The 22,936-nt window shown below is 35.4% G+C and overlaps 2 protein-coding genes across 2 annotated transcripts; both read left to right on the forward strand.

Moving 5' to 3' along the window:
- Nucleotides 1-438: 438 nt before the first annotated feature.
- Smp_092170 (hypothetical protein) lies at nucleotides 439-10,796 on the forward strand (the record flags this gene model as incomplete). The annotated part of the gene is made up of 7 exons (XM_018798201.1): nucleotides 439-625; nucleotides 660-789; nucleotides 1,813-1,966; nucleotides 3,880-4,188; nucleotides 6,284-6,416; nucleotides 8,029-8,207; nucleotides 10,258-10,796. 7 exons carry the CDS (start codon nucleotides 439-441, stop codon nucleotides 10,402-10,404), a joined length of 1,239 nt encoding a protein of 412 aa, XP_018653166.1. The 3' UTR covers nucleotides 10,405-10,796.
- Nucleotides 10,797-13,338: 2,542 nt separating this feature from the next.
- Smp_092180 (putative rpa-interacting protein) lies at nucleotides 13,339-22,261 on the forward strand (the record flags this gene model as incomplete). The annotated part of the gene is made up of 6 exons (XM_018798202.1): nucleotides 13,339-13,413; nucleotides 14,838-14,984; nucleotides 16,154-16,220; nucleotides 17,611-17,734; nucleotides 18,610-18,676; nucleotides 21,702-22,261. The coding sequence occupies 6 exons, from the start codon at nucleotides 13,339-13,341 to the stop codon at nucleotides 21,945-21,947; spliced, it is 726 nt and encodes a 241-aa protein (XP_018653167.1). The 3' UTR covers nucleotides 21,948-22,261.
- Between the last annotated feature and the right edge of the window lie 675 nt (nucleotides 22,262-22,936).

Genomic DNA, 22,936 nt, shown 5'->3' on the forward strand with positions numbered 1-22,936 from the left:
CTTCTCGTCTGACTTCTGATTTCTATCTGACTGGGAACGACCGAATATAGAAGGTGCTACTGGTAGCTAGTTGTAAAACTAGAACATCCGTAACACCCAGAAACTGGAGACCCAACATAGCAGAACAGACTGCAGACACAACTTCTACTCCGTAAGAGTTATCAAATGCTGAAATTCGCTGCTTACTGAGCTAGTCCAAGCGACTTCTCAGGAGTCTTTTAAGAGGAAACTTGACTTATTCTTAAGGACTAAGGATAACATATTATTATGATTTACCAAATTCATTTTTTTCCTCTATTATCGTTAATATACCTAGGTTTTTACTTGAAGGTATTGGTGATCCACTGCTACTAGACACGGAAGCCCGTTAAGCGAAAGCTTCTTCTATTCCGTCCTCAACCATTTGAACCATTTTGGATATTGGACAAGGTTTGAGTTATGCTTTTAGCGCGCTGCTTTGGACGGCAACGCAACGAAATGCCTTACACTGAAGCAGACGCAGTTAAAAAGTTACAGGGTCTGGATAACTCTCAAATTTCGGTAGAAAGTACATCTCAGTGGTTTCTTAGTAACAAACAAATGGCCAAAGACTTGGTCAAGCTCTGGTTTAAAGAGTTTCGCAAAGGTAATTAATTGTGTAAGATTATTCTTTTACTAAGCTGCTCCCAAAAAGAAAATCGCTTTTCTGCATCTGGCTAACGATGTCATACAAAGGGGTATAGCTACAGCTCCTCAGTTCAAGAAGTTATTCGAGCCAGTTTTGCCTACAGCGTTTAAAGAAACATCAAAGTAAGGTTGCTCATTCTGGTCTTTGTATCGACAAGTTTGAATTCCCTATCCTGGTTTTGTTACGTTCAATAAATTTCTTATCCCATTTTATCATTTTGCGCATTTTATATTTATTTAACAATCACCAGAAAAAACGCAGCTGGCTGGTAATAAGGCATCTGCTTCTCTGTATGGTGCTTCAGAGAAAAATTGTGGAAATCGGATTCATCAGCCAAATACTCGCTCTCTTTCCACTCTTTTGAGAATATCCACTGTGCGAGGCCCTATAGCTTTTTCAGACTGATATGGACATTACAGTATAACTGTTGTCTCGAACTGAATAAATTGTGCACAAATAAAACGAATTATAAATTCAGTTACTGATTAAATATAGAGCTCAGGCAAGGGATTGTATACTTCCGGTTGATTACCCTTGTATCACATTATGAGACTTTCACGTACATCATGTCCGACCTAGTTATCCCGAGTCTAATTACCTCGTAACCATCCAGTCGGAATAACGTTAAATCCCAAACAGTATTGTTTTCAATTTCCGTGCGTATAACAAGTAACTTTAAACTAGTCTACCATAAAAGCAAATAGGGTTTGTTTGACAAAATATTCAAATTCTCCGATAAAGTCTTAGGTATCCAGATCTCTGCTACTGGTTTCTAACATACTAACAACAGATAACCAAGTACGATAGCGATATACTCACGTTTAAAAACTATAGTGCTTCATTTTTACTACTCCCAATATCACACTACTAAAGTACCCATATCACCCTAACCATATTTGGTTTAATCATGGTTTACATACGTTACTTAAAATCGTCTCTCAGTGATCCTACCACACAACGAATACTTGTGCGACAGGTTCGCTTCATCATTTGTACATAATGTAGACTAGTATTTAAGTATTAGTTTATTTTGTACATTCATTTTATTGTACCCATTAGCTGTAACTTGGTCTATTGCATACTTTCTTTTGTATCATTGATCAGGCGAGTAGATTTTCTGTTTATGTGATTATTAATTACTTTAGAGTCCAGCGTCATTCAGTGCGTTCTTCTGTCGCTCATCTTCTAATCGTATGGGCTACTCGTAGAGTGTATTCTAAGAGTTTCCTCAGACAGTTACGTTTTATATGCCAACGAGCGGTCGCTGAGGCAGATACGCCAGATGCTAGTGAAGAGATTGTAAGTTCATCTTACTAAGTGAAATATATGCCTATATAATCGTTTACTTCTACCCGTGTACGTTTTAAAAGTTTAAATGTGAGTCTAAAATTGCCTCACTTTATTTCCCACATTTAGATTATATTTGGTTAGTTCTTGCTTATGATCACTACAACTTCAGATATGACATTTACCTTTATACTGTAATACTTACTAGCTAGAACTCTACATCATTAATGAATAGTTTTGATGTAGTTAGGTACCCAAGCATAACCTAATTCACTTGGTTGTAAGCCGTGTGTTTTCTGCGTCGCGCTTGGTAACTATTCAGCTGTTGGGACCAGCGATGTTCAAAATGTTGTTTTTAAGTATGCTTCTCGAACTTGATCATATTTCATTCAAAGTCTTCAGTTAACTCCCTAAAAAGCCCCGCTGCTATTATACGATCATAAGGTCTGTCATTTGGCTTGTTTTACCCCTACACCAAAAGCTACCCCAGTGTAAAACAGTTTGTTATAAAGGTTGTGGCTGTCAAAGAAATTGATCTTTTTAGTCATATCTAGGAAAAAGTCGAATTTCTGAATCGTCGTTTATGGTTAGATCCCACCTTACTCCCTTTAGTTGATTCACTAATGATCGAGTATGCATTTGAGTAGTCTGATTTTGCGGATACTCATAATTTAGTAGTATGCGTCAGTGGTATTTACCTATGTGAACAATTACACTACCTGTTGTCTTTTCGTGATATATTTTACTCGTCTGTTATGTCATTGGTACACCTTTAAACCTTCTAGACTTTAATTGGTTTAAATGCCTATGTCTAACGGATGTTACAATAAATTCCAAACCTCTGGAGCACCTACAGAGATAAAAGTTTCATAATTTCTCCCGGTCCGATTACTTGTATAGTATAGCTGCAAAAATCATTCTACATCTCTATACTGATTCGACGCTCCGCTTGATAGGACCTATCTCTTGCTATCACTCACATGTTGGTATAAATCTCACTAGATTGAAACTTGTCATAACCTAGCTCTTCTATTCGACGTGTGGATATTTTATTATTCTCATTTTTATTAAGACAATGGGTGATTTTATCTAGATTTGTGCTAGAGCTTTACTGACCACGTAGCAATGTAACGAATTATCCACTGTTTGTGTTTGATGGTACACTAGTTAAAACAGTTTTTCATCAATGAATGCATGTATAACATGTAGTTAGATATGTCGATTCTTCCTAGGATCGGAACTATTTTAATAGTAATGGAATAGAAATTGTACTACACCATATAAAGTCTTTTCTACCTACTTGGAAAAATGTATTGATTCTTAAAATCACTGAAATTTGATTTCAGTGCTATCAGTCAACCTGATCCACAAAAATTGGAAGCAAACAACATGTCCCCACTCCCAAAAATATTCTATTCCATCATTATCAGAATCCACTAGTCACTATTCAGCCTTTCTGCTACCGATTCAAAAAGACAGTTGTAAACAGCGTTAGGATGTCCATCATGATGCATTAGCTTAAATCGCCGTACTTCACATCATCAAAGGAATGAAAATAATGTAAATTATACCAATAACAGTATGATCAATGTGCTATGTGGTATTCCTTTAAACCGCCTGGTCCTTAAAATTGTACCAGGAAATGCAAACCCGTTTTTTTTAGAGCACAGATTCACTTCAGATTTGTTCTTGATACATAATAATCCGACTTCATTGACTCTTGATTTTATGTAGCTACTTCTTGATAGAGATTATTATGCATATATTCTTAATAATGGCTTCTGCTGTTTGAATATTCCATAAATTCTTATGAATCTGTGAATGTACGCTCATCGATTTTCACTAATGAAATATAAAACTCACTTTCTACATAGTGTGAATTCATCTCCTATAATAATCATTCATCTTTGTAATTTTTGGCACAGAAACGTAACATCATTGCTGCATCACCATTCGCTTTCTCATTCACAGCAGTTTTGACAAATTCATCAGGATTATCAGGGAATAAAGAATCATCTGCTGCTAGTAATAATCTTCATACACCCAAATTAATCGACAATAACAAAGTGAATCGTAAACGACACCGTTCTTCAACTGCGAAAGATGTCTCAACGGTTCCAGTATCCTTTGACCCTAAAAATTATGGAGATGGTAATATGTCACGTAATTCAATTTCTGCATTCCGTGAAGAGTTAGACCTTGAACTACAAACTGAGGCTACCGAACCTCCAAAGGTATGTTGTTGTTTTGATAACCGTCAACTAGCGTACTTAGTTTTAAACCGACACCATCTTAGGACTGACGATATCAACTGGCTCCCTACATCTATGTAATGTAAAGTTCGAACGCTCAAACTAAGTAGTTAGTTGAGTCTCTGAACCAACAAGTTAACATTTCCTGTCATATCCAGCGTGGAACATGGCACATATGTGTATCAGTCCGAGCTCCCGCTCCACATTACAGTCCCTGACATTCTAATAAATAACACTCTTGAACATATTTCATTATGTTCTCTCCTCAAGGATAAACTCCACAAAGTAATGATTAATCGTTACATGTAAACAATTTTTCATATGTTGATTTATTCATTTGTTTAACAGAACTATTGTGAGCTGATTTTCTACAGTTGTGGGTGTCGGATTTAATGTCTTTACTTCTTACAAACGTAACAATTCATAAATCACACATATCCAATATCATATAAACTTCATGGCATAGGATAATCCTTTTATCGGCTAAAAATATCTATACACCGCTAAGCGAATCTCCATAGACATTCATAAATTCATATCACTTGTCATAAAATATTCGCGTATTCAGTAACAGTCATAGTCATTGTACGACAATATGATCTGTGTTGTGACGTGGGGTGCCTGAAATCTGATACTGATATTGATCTAGTCCGAGCATTGCTTAACTTTCTCAGACTGTCTATCTGGGATCACTAACCTTTGGCTATCTAATAACACGATAAACTTGAGCTAACAGCCGAGAGTAGCACTAGATGACTATTCATCCAGAATACAGTTTCACACGTTCGCTCGCCCGTTAGTCAGAATAAAGAACAACTCACCAAACCGATATCTTCTGATCATTCGGTTTGACTTTCTGAACCATTTATACAGTAATATAAAGCGAAATCCTGACAACACATCAACAGAATTAGAAAATCATAATATGGGCCCGACTAAGCGACAAGTGGAAGAGGACTGAGTGACAGGTCTATAATAAAGTAAGAATAACTTTGGAAAGGTAAAACACAACTGTTTGTACGACAAACAAAAGCTCACTAGCAGGGGAATATAAAAGTACAATAGTTTAATTATTTAATGAGCATACAACGAAAATCCAAACCATAACTCCAGATCGAACCGTCCAAAAAGTTCACCTCTACCTAATATTCATCCTGATGTAGCGATATCTTATATACTTCTGTCGACAAGCCATGTTTATACAGGCTGTATTTAGGATACATACACTTCAGATGTCCTAACATTAAATGTTAGAGATGCAAATCAAAAACCCAACAAGTATATGAAACATTTGAGTTCGGTAATGCACAGACTTGGCGAATAATAAGGTGACTCAGTTTTTCTCTCTCATGTAGGAGAACTATTGGGAGTGGATAGACGCCTACATACCATCATTTATTTATTTAAACATAAACATTGGTACAAAGGGACACCGAAATATATATACTCCACACAAAGTACTTATCTCTCAATTTGTGTGCAGGCTAAGATACCGTCCGAGTTCCCGAACCGAAACAGGTGGTTCCCTTAGGGAACAACCTCCCGATCCTTTGACCTAGGAATCCAATCCACAAAGCAGTGGAGCAACCTTGGAAGGTGTGGTGACCAAGAGTAGGTTCATACGCCATTTGTTCCCCAAGGATCCTAAAACCCTTGTGAAACATTGGTTCGGAATCTGGCTTTTCTTACTCTCCGTACCCATCAACCTGGTTCAAGCCCCAGACATTTTCTTTTCGTCCTCTCGATCTTGTAAACAACTTGCCACAAGAAGTCGATGTATAGGACTTCCCTCATGCATCTGTGTGTAAAAAGACATTGATCAAAGTTGCATTTGAGTAATTGGTAAAAGTAAATATATATGAGTTGTGGAATCACTTGAAAGAATATTGGAATTAATCCACCTAAAAGCTAGAATCAATCACGTAGGGGTTATAGAAAAATGACCTGATAAAGCCTCCCATCAGATCACATATTCCGATACATCTAGTATTATGGCCTATTATTTTCTCGTACGTAAAAATACCTTATAATGTGATGTTCATTATTAGAAAAAGATTTAAATTCTTTTTATCTTTAGGTCAGTGAACTTATTCAACTTTTAGAAACTCTTCAATCAGCTGCTTCTGCTGATGCTGCTACACGCCGTGAAATAGCACAATTCCCGCCGGAAGTTTCTGATCCTAATAAAGCAATGGAAATTATGAAGTCATGTAAGTTTTTTTCATCCGTATGAAGATATATATATATATATACTACTGCTTATTTCAAAAGCCTATTGATTGTTTGATTGCTTAAGATATATCACCTCATCTTCATAGTAGTAACGTAGACTATTGTGAAAGATATGTGTAGTTGTAAGTCTCGAGTTTTTAGACTCATCCCATTGATTTGATAGAGAATGTCAACTACATCATGAATTCTAGATGACTAAGAAATCGAGTTACTATGAGGTAACTTCAGTTGTTTAAATTATTAACAACGGTGTATCAATAGTAAGATTCATTTGAAAAAAACAACGAAAACAAAAGCAACTGTCTGTCCTTTTAGCACTTTCCTATTTTCATCGCTAAAAGATTCACTTAATCAGTTCACTATTTTTTGTTTTTCTTATAGTTCTAAGTAAGCTTACTTGAAACTAAATATGTACTCAAAAGTCTGTCTTCATATTTTGTTTTAGATGTATGTGGCTCATTATTCAATAATTAATACAGACCAATATTCAGTCATAGATACCTTCGAAGTGTTACTTGTGTTTATTGGGATCATCGAGTGAACAATGCTGAGGTTAGACTTAGAATAGTAGGTAGTGATGACAAGTCAGTTAACGAAATAATAAATCTTCATCGACTTTGTTGGTTGAGACATGTTTACGTTATGCCCAACCGCCTACCTCAACCCGCGGCGCCCGCTGGTGTTGGACTAGGTTCGATGAGAGCTAGAAGCATCCAGTCCAAGATATAACATCAATGAGTAAAGGCATTGTCTGTTGAACTGGTCTGTGTTGGTAGATTCAGACTACTTGCCCCAGGGCCTCGTGATTATCATAACTAATGGCTGAAAACTTTTAAGGTGGTGGGAGGTAGTTGACCTTACTGCCCAACCTGGTACACGCGATGTCAAGTCACTTAGACTAGTGGCCACATTACAACTTGCTCGACAGAGTTCGATTAGCACTGAGAAGGAATTGGCATACATGACATTTTGTCACTTCTCAGTGATTAATCAACTTTAGATGATATGGAACAGAATCGGTCACAATGGTCCTGATGCACTCATTTCTTCTTTTAGATCTCAAGTCTCAAAATTACTTAATACTTTGTGAATTCATTTTTCTCGAACCTTGTCTACCACTGATATTACTATATTGATATTCGTCTTGATCATTTCAATTCTCTGTACTGGTGTAGGTGTGACAACTAGGACCGATGCACATATGTGCCAGATTCTATATTGCTTATGACTGATGAATTGACTTGATCCAATCTACTATTATCGGTCTACAATAATGTTGTAAACAGTAATAAGTAAATATATCTCATCCGTTTTATCTATAAACTAACGTTTTGTTCGTTAATCTCAAGTTATATTTAAAACGACATCTGGTGGTGTCGTAAATGCGCACTGTTTAGGAGTCCATTTAAATTAAGACAAAACAGTTGTTCAGTCCTTCCTAGTTGCCAACCGTTGTCCAACTAAGATCGGCTCATGATGCAAAACTATAAAAATTCAATAATCTCTACATATCTTTTCGATCAACTAAAATAGGCGATTATCTTCTGAGACACTCTCTCTTATCCTCATTTTACACTTTCTTTTTATCAGCATCTGAACAAGAACAACAAGCGTTAATAGAACTTATCAGTAAATGTTCCTCTCGACTAGATGTCTACAATCAATTGTTAGAAGAAGAAACAACTAAACGTAACCAATTAGCTCTTCAACTACGTGCTTTTCATAGTCATTTAAACGAACGAATTTCACAAGCTAAAATTGAAGTTGATGTAAGTGTTTTGTTGTTATTGTTATTCTTAGAAAGGATTATTTTAAACTGACTTATTTTTGTTGATTTACCAAATTCTATTAACTAACTTTAAAAATAAGTAGTATAGTTTATGTACATTTGACCTAGAACAGTCACACTTTCATTTGAATCAGAGCTGCCTATAGTGAAACAGTTGAAGTAGGATTCGAACTCTAATGTAGCGCTTAGTTTTAATCATACAAACAAAGTGATAATTCACTGGATAACCGTACAATCTTTTTCTTTTCTTGTAACATATTTTTAGGCTATACTATCAGTTAAACTCGGTTATATAATTGAATATTATAGACAAATTATTTATTAACTCTTAGACAGTCACGTAGCTTATTACTATTGTTTATTACGTCAGAATGACTTATATGACTTATAATATGTTCTGATAGATGATTTGTCAGTAATTCACTAACTTTCCATCCTTTTGTCAAATGATACAGTTTCTCAGTACATCTGTGCAACTAGTATTCGTGTTCTTGCTACAAATTAATTGCCTTAGTGTAGTCAGCGAGACTATGATTTATGGACAAACCAATCAGATTTAAGATAACACGCCTTGGATTTTGGCGCCAAATTCATCCACTCATTTGGCTAAATACCATTTTGGCATTATAGCTGATATCAGTTCGTGATGAAAACAGTAAATCTAATTCCTAACCCTAGTGTTCAATTGTAAATCCTAATCCTAATTCCTCACACTAATATATAACTCTCATTTAACCTTAGTAAGTAGGTGGACATTCCAAGGTTATTTTAGCGCTGCTCTCAAAGGTCGTCCATAAATTATGGTCTCACCGCTTTGTCTCTCATACCCCTGTTATGAACTTCGTGAAATATGTCATAGACTATCAGTTATTCAGTCGGTCAGTCATAATCAATATAGGATCTGGTACATTATCTAACCATCAGTCCTAGTTGTTACATCACATCAGAACAACGAGATGACTATCAATGGAAGTGGATGTAGTAATAATAATATCAGTAATATAAAATAAATTAGGCAAAAAAATGAATTCGCGAAATAAAATATATAAAATAATTCCGAAACTTAGAACCTGAGGAAAAACAAAGAGTGAATTGATCTACACGACTGCGATTGATTTTAGGCCATGTTACCCAATACTATGGATTAGGGATTTTATGGATAAATAAATGGTTTACAAACTGTTATAAGAAATGTTTAGAATACCAATTAATAAATAGAATGCAATAATATTATTTAACCAAGTGATAACTCCTCACAACAATGAAATCGTTGATGTGAACCCACGAATAAACTCAACTTAAATAACTAAACCACAAACTATAGAAGTAGGTCATTTATCTAGTAAATAACACGTTTTGGTGGAAAATATTAACACGAAGATAAATATGATTAGGTTTTCATAAGCGATTGGAGGATAAAAATTTTGTCGGTCACTGACTTTCCAATGAAATTAAGACGTGGTTATCGGGCGTTATTCTTATCCATTATATCATATTATTAACAGTATTCAAATGAAATTTCAACTACATACACTTTATGAATAGTAAGGCAAAAAATATGTTGAAAAATTACAACCAACCAGTAGTAATCGCGTTCACTTCTATTCTAAATAGTGTCTACAAATTACCGATCACTATATGTTGCGATTTTAGGCGGTAGGAGGTAGTCGGTATAAAACGCTCGACCAAGTTTTCGTGCTAGCCGATACCCGTTAGTAAGAAGTATCTAGAATGTAGATATTGATTCGAATCTCACACAAAGCATCAGTTCCCTTGAAATTGCAGGTATGCCTCCATGACAAATACCAATTAGTACAAAGCTTGAGTCCAAGATTTCTTCCCCCACTACTTTGAGCCACATTACAGCGTGGTTGATGAGATTTCAGCAGTACTATAAAAAATGACTAGACAAGCGTGATATTACTCAATACTCAGTGATTATTTTTTTAATAAAATAGTTAATCAGTTTGTTTCCTGTTCCTATTATCTACATCACTTTACATTTATTGTTGTTTATTATTCTTGCATAGGACTTGAAATCGAAATTGGATCATGGTCATTCATTAAAAAGTGAATTAAATAAACATATTTTAAATCTTCCTGATCTGCATCTTCTACCCGATATGACAAATTTTGGTTTAGATCCGTTGCCAACAGTTGGTGATCTATTCGGTTAAATTTGTAGTCTATCTTCCTTCTTGACTTTTTTACGTATATCAGTCCAATGTATAAAGCTTAACATTTTGTAAATATAAATTTTACTTCCAGTAATATGAATTATGCTTTCCCACCGAGTTTATATCATATAATGTATTATCTGTGTATATCTGTTCACATGTTCAGCTCCTCTTCAATTCCCTTCACGTGTATGTATGATTGAATGAATGAATGTGTGTATGAAACAGTTTATTTAAGCTGTGAAATATTGTTTCATTGATGATTTCTTTTCTTCCAACAGAGAAATGTATTTAAGACTTTCTTTATTATTTCACGGGTTCCACTTGACAACTCAGTTTAATAAAGTAAAAGTCTACTTTTAAATAACTTTACCAGTATTGTGTAACTTTGATTATTACCGAATACAAATTATAATTAAAAAGAGCTATCACTGGTTTTCAGTTTTTTCTGAAAACATTAGATAAGATTTTTGGTTGAAATGGGAAAAAAAATTTAAGGGTAAGTACATTACGCTGGTTTTCTATATAGAGTTCCCTAAACTGTGAAATTCTAAATCCTACACCAATGACTTTAACTTCTGAACATTGACTGATTAGGATTTCAGTTTACGGCTTACTACTGGTTTAAATTAAAATCCGTCGGCAACTAAATTCTGTGATAAAAGTATACTATACTGACTACTTTGGACAAATTTTCACTCAATGAAGAAACACTGACTAGTTATAAAACAATTAACGATACACAGCAATAAAATAACAGAGGAGTAATAAGTTAAATCTGAATAATTAACCCTCACATGTCAAATTATCCCGTTTAGTGAAGTAAATAGGTCAAGTATTCACATGTAAATACAAATTAGGAGTGGGGCTAGTGTTATCCCTCCTTAGAGTTTTCGTCACTAACTGACATCAGCGATAATGCAAAATCGTTAGTGTTAGGTATTATGAGTTTAGCTGGAGTTCTGAGACTGGTTTACAAATTTGGGTTGAGGTTTTCTTCACGAACTAACATCAGATATGAGGTAACCTTTTATCAACCTTCTGTTTATAAACCTAGTAAACTTAGAGTTGATAGTTAAAATAAGGTTTAGTGGGTGAGAACACTATCTAGCACCACAAAGCACTCTTGACTACGCATCGAACCATAAAAATTATCTTAACACACAATCTGTCCTAGAAATAGGTACATTTTTCGTAGTTTAGCTTGAGCATCATCAGTTCACTTTTAGGTTGCATAATAGATATTTTTGTTAATTTTAAGGACCAAATATTGCCAATACGTTTTACTTTACTCATAATAACACACAAGTTATCTATCATCGTACTTTAAATTTCGCGCAAAATACATGAGGCCTTATCTTAATTTTGATTAGTTAGCTCAAGACCATCAGTGTATTATGTTTTCACTAATTCTGCCCATTGATGAGCAATGTCAACCAAATTGCAACTTCAAAAGGTCAGAAAATACTAATCTCAACACCAAGTAATTAGGTATTAGTAAACTTGAATGTTTCCTGATAATTGTGGAATTTTATTGCTTGCACCACAAACCAGCTTTAGCTAAGACAACCAATAGGATCTATGACTCACTAGATAACCGCTTCGTTCCAGTATACCACTTGAGCAGTGGACATCTACGATCCCGCAAGGGATCAAACCCAGAATCTCCCGATCTAACAGCGAGCGCTTAACCTTTAGATAATCGTGAGTCGATTAATGTTAATAACTGTTTTATCCTTAAACTCAGTATCGTTTACTCACAAACACTTTTTAAGTGACCTTCAAACGTAACATGTTATCTATAAACCGAATAACAAAAATTCCACCACCTTCTGGAGTCGATACCAAGAAGTTCTGTTTGTAGTAACACAAATAGTTTCTGAAACTTTGTAATATGTTAAGATTATTGACTTTTGGAAACTGACTTGCCATAACGTATTAGCCTCCATTTCCTGAGTTCGCTCTTGTCAATGTTCTAAAACTTGCAGAATCCACTTAGTTAAATGATAAATAACTTTGTGACTTGAAGATAATCAGATCTCAAAATGAAATCAACCTACTTTGTCATTGATTTCATTGGCTAAACTGACAATAATAAAATATATACTTTTTGAATTGCCATTTCTGTCCGAAACTTGTACCCCCTATATGTATGATTATAATCTATCTATCTGTAGTTGTTATAACCTGTGATACTAATCGCTATCACGCGTTAAATCCATCAATTGGAATCCCGACTATAATTTCCCCTATCTTGTTTCTACTATTTCATTTATAACCTGGCGTCCTAGACTCTACCAATAACACTTCTGATCTTAACTATTAACCTTGAGTCGACAAGCTAAACTCCTATGAGCCCAATATTCCAAAGCTTTTCTCTATGCCGTGCTTTGAGTTCAAAAAGTCAACAGCTAACTTATTCAATTCTGACCCAAGACTCATACAATAATATACTTGAGTTGACTGACCATGTAGAGCACACCAACTTTAAAATCATGTCCCACACCAGTATCCATCAATTTTTTCCTCTGTTGTCCTGCCATTTCCGAATACTCGAATTAACATATCGAAAGATTTTATTTTGATTTGTATTCAGTCCAATGATGACATTATTCATCTGAAATTAAATAAATGTAGGACGGTAGCTAAGACATTCCACCTTCAGCCACTAAGTCTCCAGTTCGAACCTCGTCTTTGGTCTATTCAGCTGGCTCGTCTCACTAGCCTTCATATTTGAAGTTTGACTCGAAGCCGAATATTAGAATCTGCACCCGGCAGTAAGTTAATGCTAAAATAAATTCTGTTCATCCTTTATACATGGTTGATATACTTTTCTATTGTTGTTAAAGAATTTTCCTAATAATTTAAATTTTCTAATCATATTACTTAAAAAGTAGACAACAATTTTTGGTACATGATTCCCACTGGTCTAAAATGAATAAACACAAAGAACTGTATGCAAAACATTTTCAACATAAAGAAAACGAGTGGAAAGATTTACTACACAAAGTATGTTGTGTTCTTCTCTATAGCAAAGTTTTCATGATTATGTCTTGGTAATGTTTGAATATGCTGTCAATCTACATGGTTACTTCTGTTGTTATTTTTTTCATAATTACCATTATCTCATATGGTTAACACTAATGATAACGAAATTTATCACTACAGTATGGTAATTACCAATGTCCAACTCTCCCATGTAACTAATAGTGAGGTTAGACGCAGGGTATTTGGGAATGATGGTAAATCAGTTAATGAGGTTGTGAATCCTCATCGACTGAGATGGCTGAGTCACGTGTTACGTATGCCTAAACACCGATTAGCACGGCGTGCAATGCTGACTAGTGTTGGAGACGGTTGGAAGAAAGTTGGGGGCGGCCAAACCAAAATGTGGCATCAGTCCTTAAAGTCACTAACTCCTAGTCTTTGCCATTTTGGTAGATGCAAACTGCTTGGTTGTGGTCCGCGTGACTATCGTAACCAATGGCTAGAGACTCTAGATGACATGGCTCAGAATCAATCACAATGGCGTAGTTGTATACACTCTTTGTCTCTTCCCTTAAACCGTGAGATTAAAATTGCTTTATATCTTTCTACGAACTAATTCTTTTTTGTATTATATCATTATACACAATCATTCTTTTATATATTACTACCGTTGAAGTAACTACTTCTATGAATTCGATGTTCATCTCGTTGTGCTAATAAGGTAGGGCAACCTGAACCGATGCATATATGTGCCTGGTCCTACGTTGTAGGTGACTGACCAGCTCTACAGTACTTATTATCAGGCTAAGCTAACCCGATACCGTATGTATTGGTTGTCTTTGAACAATCAGTATCGTTATAACATTGGGAAATAATCTAATCTTTGCAGAACTAGTTGTAACCTTAAGAGCCCAATGGTATGTAGTATTTCAACACTTAGTATTGTCATATTTTATCTTTTTTTCTGGTGTTCCATAAGTTCCTTCAGTATATCAAATACACTTCCTAGATGTTGGTCATTTAGAAAAATCTGAAAGCCTAAGCCTCTCCAGTCCGTAAAAACATTTTTCAGGAATAAAAGTCATTCTCTGTAACAAACAATTGTTAATCTGTTAACTATCAACACATTCAGTTCTGATAATTGACTTCTGCTCTAGTATTAACCATCATAGTTTCTTGATAAATATTAAATTGTGAATAGAACTGAGAATATACTGATAACCCTATCGATATGTAACTCATTGTAATCACTAGTTAACTAACAACTATTCTAAAGACTGTTAGTATCAGAATATAATGGCTTCCGCAGTTAATTCGTCAGATGATCTACAATGATATTTATTTTTTAAAAAACTTATTTATAAATTATCAGATTTATTTTCTTATAATATTACTCCCCATTGCCTCTTATTGTGTCTTTTCATGACTACCATTTACAATACAAGCGTTTTATGGAATCAATGAAATTGAAACGTGCACATTTTATCGATCACCTTCGAAACATATACAATTCAGAACCAGACAATTTAACCGATCAACTACTTCTTCAAGAGAAAAGAGAACTTTTAAAAAGTTTGGTCTCAGGTAGTGAAGTATGTAGTGTATTTATCTATTTGTATTTATATTCCATTATATGGTTAACACTATCTATCAGTTAACGAAAAGGTGATAACACTCTTATATCATTGTTGATTTCAAATTTATCTTTTTTGTTATCTACCATCAAATATTATGCAACTTATTTACCAAATAGAGATGTAAGATTTTTATAGTTTACATCATCGACTAACCGTAGTTAGATAATCATTAAGATGCATCAGACAACCGTTTCGTCCCAGTGTAGATCACTTTGGCAGTGTTCATCGACAATTCACTAAGCATTATACCCAGGAAACTGTAGGTCTTGTACTGAACACTAAAATTCAATCTGCTGAATCGATACCCATTGATTTGCATTCACAAGTTAAATCAACTCCCGGTATTACATACTGATCTTCCTATGTCGTTAGTGAATAACTACTTCACTCCCCACATAACTCCACTTATCACGGATTCTAACCAGAACTCCGAGTATTGCGTCAATCCGTGACATAAACTTTAAAACCGTTCAATTTGTACTTGACATCATGTACCGATTGCCGATTACTTGCAATCACTAATACACTAGTCTAAAGCTCAACTTTATTGGTTGTTAGAGAACCTTCTCGTTCATATCATTCATAGTTGATGGACACGGAGGACACGGAGGGTCCACCTAGGGGAGTTGGAAAACCCTGATTCCAAACCAATGGTGCACATGGGCTCCAGTATCCTTGATGGAACGAATGGCGGACGAACCTGTCATTGGTCAACGGCTACCATGGGACTGCATCTCCTCACGATGCTCCACTGCCTTGTGGATCAGACCTTTTGGTCAAAGGCTCGGGGTGTGGCCCCCTAAGAAAACCACCTGCTTCGGTTTGGGCACCCGGGCAGTATCACAGCCCACACACACAAATAGTGTGGCGCATATGTACCTGGTGCCCTTTTGTACCAATATATATGTGTTTAAATAAATAAATAAAATAAATAGTTGATAAACAATACATAGTCATGATATTTTGTTTGCATCTTATTTCTATGAAGGTGATAGTTTTATTGCATTATCACTGAATATATATATATATATATATATCAGATTCTACATTTAACAGTCGTTCCTTTCTTTCTCTCTTTCCTTCTGTCGTTAAAAATCTTCCTCGCCTCCTCCCACACTTTACAGGCGGAACAATTAGATCTGGATAGTTTAATCTTACTACAAGACAGAGTTCTTGATGAATTATCTGTTGGTTAGTGAAACTGTTGCTTTTCATTAAATACTTCTTGTATTTTTACTATTTTCTCCGTATTTCCAAACTACATTTGATTCGTATTATGTTTTCATGAATATTAATCCGATTATGAGATAGATAGTGGAGAATAGTAACTCTAGTGTGCTGTTTTAATGCAGTTTCTTTCTTTGAACTTGTTATTTTTATTGCGAAATTTTGAATGTCCTTCTGGACAACGTCATCAGCACAAAATTCAGGCAGTTGCGTAGAAAGTGTGGTTGTTCTTATTTATTAATCTATTTTAGCGTACGTACGTCCCGATTTAATTGTCTCTATATAGTTATAAAGTTTTTTCATAAGTCAAATAGTAGCTAACAGTAGAATTCAGAATGCACTTTTTGCCCAGTTGCACGAATTAGATACTATCAGGGCTCAGTAGCTCAGTGGAGATAAAACATATATGTTTGAAGAGGAAGGTAGTAAGCTCGAGTCCAAATTCAGACAACACAGATACAGGTGAGTCCAGGGTGGGACGAAACGTGCCTCCTAGATTCCATGACTGCCAATATCCAACCTCATTAAAGACTTCGATGTCTGTTTACAATGTTAGTGATCTATCGTTGTATATATAACTGCCAAAAAAATATGTTGCGATAGATGGCAGTATCGCTTAAAACGAACAGCGGTTCGTCGAATAGACCACTTTGGAAATAACAATAGTAACATGTAGTAATCCTCGACAAATTCTCAAATTGAATACAAAAAAGATCATATAGCTTTTGTCAGCCTACGTCACTTGTGATATTGGTCAGATATCAAGAAACGAGTACAACACTGAGTGGCATTTTGTTTCACGTTAATTTGTGACTGCGCGCTACCCGTTTTCAAATGAAAAAATATTCATAGGTTTATCTAAATCCATTATAGATGCCCTTGAAGTTTATAGTCGACTGATCACACTGAGTAATAAGTGATCAATGCTATGTATGTTTTTCTAGTTCTTTTTAATGCTGATCGAATTCTATCAGTCAAAGTACAATGTGCTGGCCACTAGTCTGCATGACTCGAAATCGTGTATACTATGCTGAAATAGTAAGTGGTAGTCGGAAGTCGCTGGGAAACCTTGAACCTAGGCTTTTTGCTAATCGACTTGTCAGTAGTTCGTCCCTGCAGTCTTCAGAGAACTGATGTGTTCCCTATGAGATTCGTATTCCTGTCTCCCTACTTCACAGTTTGAGATGTTTCCACTAAGCTGTTTAGGCCTCCAGCTGGCCATTGAAAAATACATCAGTTACACATATCTTAATTCTTGATGAGTAAATTACAACCTGACTTTAGAGTTAAATGTTAATTCGTTTGACTGTACGTTATTCATGGAATACATTACATTTTATGACTGTCTTATTAGAAATTGAGGAATATTTCAATCCAGAATTTTGGAATGCTACAAATAGTAATAATAATGGTGCAAATCAATTTCATTCGCCTGATGAATCTAACAGTGAACATGTTCTTTGTCCTTTATGTCGAATGTAAGTTGTAATATATGCAAATTAAATGTTATTCGAATTCAGTTTTTCCTCTCTGTTTGGTTAATTAACTTGACCTTGGGTGGATGCATACGATAACGACTGATGATATTTAACAACATTAATAGATAATTAATGTGATTTACCGGTTATATTCGTCATAGATATTAATCCCTTTCAGGTAAAGCATATTAGTCAACTAAAATAATGTCACTTCAAGAGATTTCTTAGACTTCTAGTAATAAGTGGTGATTTGTGGAGTCTAGGCACGTTGAGAGTGATAAAGTTGTCTGATGATATTAGGTGATCGTTGCGTTGTATACCGGATAGATCGAAGTAGAAACTGTGCCAATAAACCCCTACTTAGCCCATCTAGCCAATGAGTTCTAAATAGGAAGAAACTTCCATACTAAACTCCACTGTTACTACTATCCACCTATTCTGTAAAAACTTTTGAAAGAAATGGATGCAAGTGTATACCAACAAAGATTGATCAAAATCCAGTCCTGAATATCAACAACGGAATAATTTAAATGCCTCATTCCAGCTTCAAACAAACACAGCTAACTAACTGGTAATGTAAAACCAGAGGATTTTTTGATATACTGGCGATGAATTATAATCTTGAATATCCAGCTGTTGGAAACCATTATACTCACTAGGATATTGGAAAGATTGACAACTTAGTCTTAGAGATCCTATGGCGTTTTTATTTTATCTACATACAACCTAATTAGTTGGAAAAAAATTACCAAAATGAAATTAATCTGAAAGTCTTTAATTTCAGTCCGGCATTGTATCTCCCTAATTCTTTTCTAGACTTACTAATTTAATTTGAACATCACTGCTAATCCATCATTCTTCTTTTCTGTTTCTAGTGGCTATTTATCTATGAATAGTACAATTCTCACTTGTTCTTCATGCAGTTTAAATCTAGATACTCAAGTGAGTACACTGTTGTATGTTTATATTTTTTTATTATTAAATACTATATTGTTTTTTTATAAAAAGTTTGAAGATAATTGTCGCATCATGATTCCTCACTCTGTTAGAACCGGTTTTGACAACTTAGAAGAGTGATTACAGAGGCTAAAGGACAACGTCTTGAGGCTTGTCACTCAAGTCCTTTGTGCAAGTAGTTCCTGATGTGTCAGCTTCGTATATGACCCCAAATGCCCTGGCACGGTCGAGAGTGGAAAGAGTCCGCTCTCCCTCTCGAAATGCTCTCATATGGCCACGCGTATATAGCCTCTGTCAGGGAAGTCCTACTCACTGCCTTCTCGTGGCATTATTGTTGTTTACAAAATTGAAAGGATTAAAAGCGAATGTCCGGCGATTTAACCGGGTTGGTGGACACGGTAAGTCCATCTAGGGGAGTTGGAAAACCCTGATTTCAAACCAATGGTGCGCATGAGCTCCGATATCCTGAGGGAACAAATGGTGTATGAACCAATCGTCGGTCACTGGCTAACATGGGACTGTATCTCCTCACGATGCTCCACCGCCTTGTGGATCAGGCCTTTAGGTCAAAGGCTCGGGGTGTGGCCCCTTAAGAAAACCACCTGTTTCGGTTTGGGCATCCGGGCAGTATCACAGCCCTCACACAAATCGAATGAGATTTGTATGGCACATATATATCTGGTTCCCCTTTGTACCAATATTTGTGTTTAAACAAAATAAATAAAAGCTTCGTATATTAAAAGCCTTATCATTGAGAGCGAGATGAACGAGGTGGATTTTTTAAAGTACCGATCCTTTCCAACCCATTCCTCCCATTATGAAAAGACACCATTACTCCAGATGCTAATTGCTTAAGATGAACTCTTTATTGTCTTCACACTAAAGTACAGTTATCAGTACGATATTCTACGCACACCCCACTTCTGCTCCTTTTTAAAGACTTTTCTGAGGAATTATAGAAGGCCCTTAGTGTATGGCACTCAAATTTGGTACTACACTCAAGTTCCAGTCTTAACATCAACACTGGCCAAGGTATACCCAACTGATGACTCCAAAAAAGACGAAATGCGCTCTCTGAACCTCAATACTGATTAGTATCCAAGGGTATATTGTCAGTGTTAAACCTGCTCGAGGACCCTTACCCAAACGATTGGGTAACGCGTGAAATATCGAAATCAAAACACAGGGCCAGCACTTGCGATGATGTGAACAATGGATTTTGCAAAACTCAAGTCCTAAGCTATCTAAAGCGTTTAAAAATACCAAGGTACGATTAAAAAAGTGTTTCATTCAGTAGTTTCTCGAGAATTATTTCCAGCAAACTAGGTAACATCCAGTAGCTGCGTTAATTCACTGGGACAGCCGACAAATTGACACGAGAATTAAGCTTATGAATTATGAGAACTGTTACAAATAAATAAATGCCAGTGAATACATGAGAAATGAGCGTAAATAATATGAAATGTTAAGAGAATACAATTACAGTAGTGAATCAATCAAAGGTTATATGTGCTATGAACTATCAAACAACGAACAGGTAATCTCAGTTATTATTTTGAAAAATAATTAAAATGTTACAAGTTACTGAATTCTAGTCAGTAGTATACGTGATATACAAAACTCAACAATCTCCACAGCCTTATACTGATAATTATGATGTGCTCGCTAGTAACTAGCTACAAGATGGATTTCGTGGAGTTCTAGTGAAAAGCTGTGACCAATGGAGTTCAACCGTGTCTGATATGAGGCGGTTACTCACTGAAGACAATGGAGAACGGTCGCACAATATTGTGATTTCCCTGAAAAAGTCCAGACAAGTTAGCTGGACGAAACGTTGGAATTATTTAAATTTCAATCGCTGAGACTATTTCAAATATAATTTTTTCACATATAATGAATATCGTGGATTGGTTGAAGTTAGGCATCAACACTGTTGGATGCCGGCTCAGTGGTCTAGATGGTCAAGCATTCGTGCGCGAGATCGAAGGTCATTGGCGCAAGTCCTGGGTATGCGGTCGTAGATTCATACTGCTGAAGAGTCTCACACCAGGGTGTAACGGCCGTCCAGTGCTTTCAGGTTTTCAATGGTGGTTTAACATTGATCCGTTCATGATATGAATCAAAACTCAACAATCTCATACTGAAAAAAGGAACCATCATAAGATGATAATATGTGGGTATGAATAGCTAGTAAACACTCACTCATGATTAGTATGTGAGGAATTTTTAACGACTGTAAAATTTCCATAGTTTGTATCACTAATTGATCTTAGCCAGTGTTAAGCCTGTTTTACATTCTCCATCCTTATTCACTTCGACTCTTGCGTATTGCTTTATACACTACTTATCAATATTCAGTAGATTGTTGTATTCTTAGAAATTTCTACGCTTATGTTGTAATGCAAGTTTGTTGTGTAATGTCCTGAAATATTTACATATTCTTATAACATTTATTGTATCTATCATTATAATTAATCAACCTCAATCATTGTAGCAGTTATCCACAATTTCGTGCATTTGGTTAACCTTTGTTTAAACGCAACGGTTTCCACATTGTTTGCTCTTGGTTCGGTTTTGCTTGCTGATAAACTGTTACCAAGTTTAGACACAGTTACCAGCTGTCTTTTGCACTATAGTATGTTGTAATTATTCTTCATGTTACTGTTACAGGAATCCCTTTTTATTTCATACAGAATAACGCGTTAAACGCTGTAGGCACCTCACAAGTTGAGGTTTGTAACTAAATTTTGTACATTATTTAATAAAGAACCTCTATTTTAAACAAATCGTTGTTTTATGAACTTTGACTTTGCGCGTATCTCAATCGGGTGACTTGGACGCTTCGATAGATCTAGCAGATAGACTATCATTGAAAATTTAGAAAGCACTGGTCGGTCGTTTCATCCTAGCTAAAATCACTTCGTGATTTAAACTAACGATAAGTCATTAATTGAATATAAGAAACGTTTCTTTTCTCCTACAATTTCTCTCGTTTTTTTTCCTATTCCAGACAGATAGTCTCAATCTTACTACTATAAAAAGTAGTTTATTTGATGCAGAAACAAAGCATCAAACATCCGGTTGTCCCAATACATCGTTACATGCTTGGCTTATTGATCAGAATACTGTTAGTTGTCAATCATTTACACAAAATGATAATTCAAATGTTAATGACATGCTTCACAAATCAACAGAAATTGTCCAACTATTATGCGTTGGATGTGACCAATGTTCATTCATGGAAGTTGTTGTTTGAAACAAGTAGATAATTAAAGAAATTGAAATTTTATTCCTATTATTTATTTATACGTTTGTTCAATTGAATTAACGAATGAAACTGAATTACTTCTACTAAAAGTGCAAATGATGATGTTTTGTTCTTTCTTCCACGTTGTTTATTATTGTGGATAATTTTTGTAGTGACTATTATAGACACATTTACAAGGTCGATTCATTTATACTGTGTGAAAAAATAAGCTTTATTCTTGATAATGATGTTGTCAAGACTGTCAATGATACCTGTATTCTACAAAATGTTTACTTCGATGTAAATAAAAGTTAAATCTGGAGAAATCTTGTGGTGTTGTTTTTTGTTTAAATCAGTTTAAAACTGAGACAGATATTTATCATTGATATTGGAAGATGGCTGCACAGCTTCGCAAATTGACTAATGTTAGATGTCTAAGCTATTAGATGCCTATAGGTGAAGTTTTGCTCCTAGATCTGAAGGTAATCAATTCAGTCTCTAGTGGAGTCGGGGATCCCCACCTCCGGGGTGTCCCATTTTACAACAAAATAAATGTCGAATGTTCCTTAGTTCTGAATAGTTGTCCAAGAATAATCCGTGATGTAAAGCTTACTATGTAATAATACTTATTCAGAATATCCATGAAACGTGTGAAAATGAAGAGAATAGCTGACATGGCTACAGGCCTCCACCTGGTGGTTGCCAAGATGAAAGTGAAGCTAAATAAACACTGCAAAACTGGAAAAATAGCATTACAAAGGTTTAACACAGCATATCTTTGAGATACTGTCAACGAATTCAAGATAGCTCTTAACAAGTGGTTCCAAGCCTTACGAGATCTACTCAAAAAAGTCGATATCACTATGGAGAACAGCTGGAAAAAGATAGAAGAAGCACTAGCTTCAACGTGTCGGGGAGTTATAGACCGCAAGAAGCAGCATCATAAAGAATAAGTCTCTATTGATGCCCTGGAGAAGCTTCAATAAATGAAGAACAAG

Source organism: Schistosoma mansoni, chromosome 6 (genome assembly GCF_000237925.1).
Source record: "Schistosoma mansoni strain Puerto Rico chromosome 6, complete genome".
NCBI classification, from domain to species: Eukaryota; Metazoa; Platyhelminthes; class Trematoda; order Strigeidida; family Schistosomatidae; genus Schistosoma; species Schistosoma mansoni.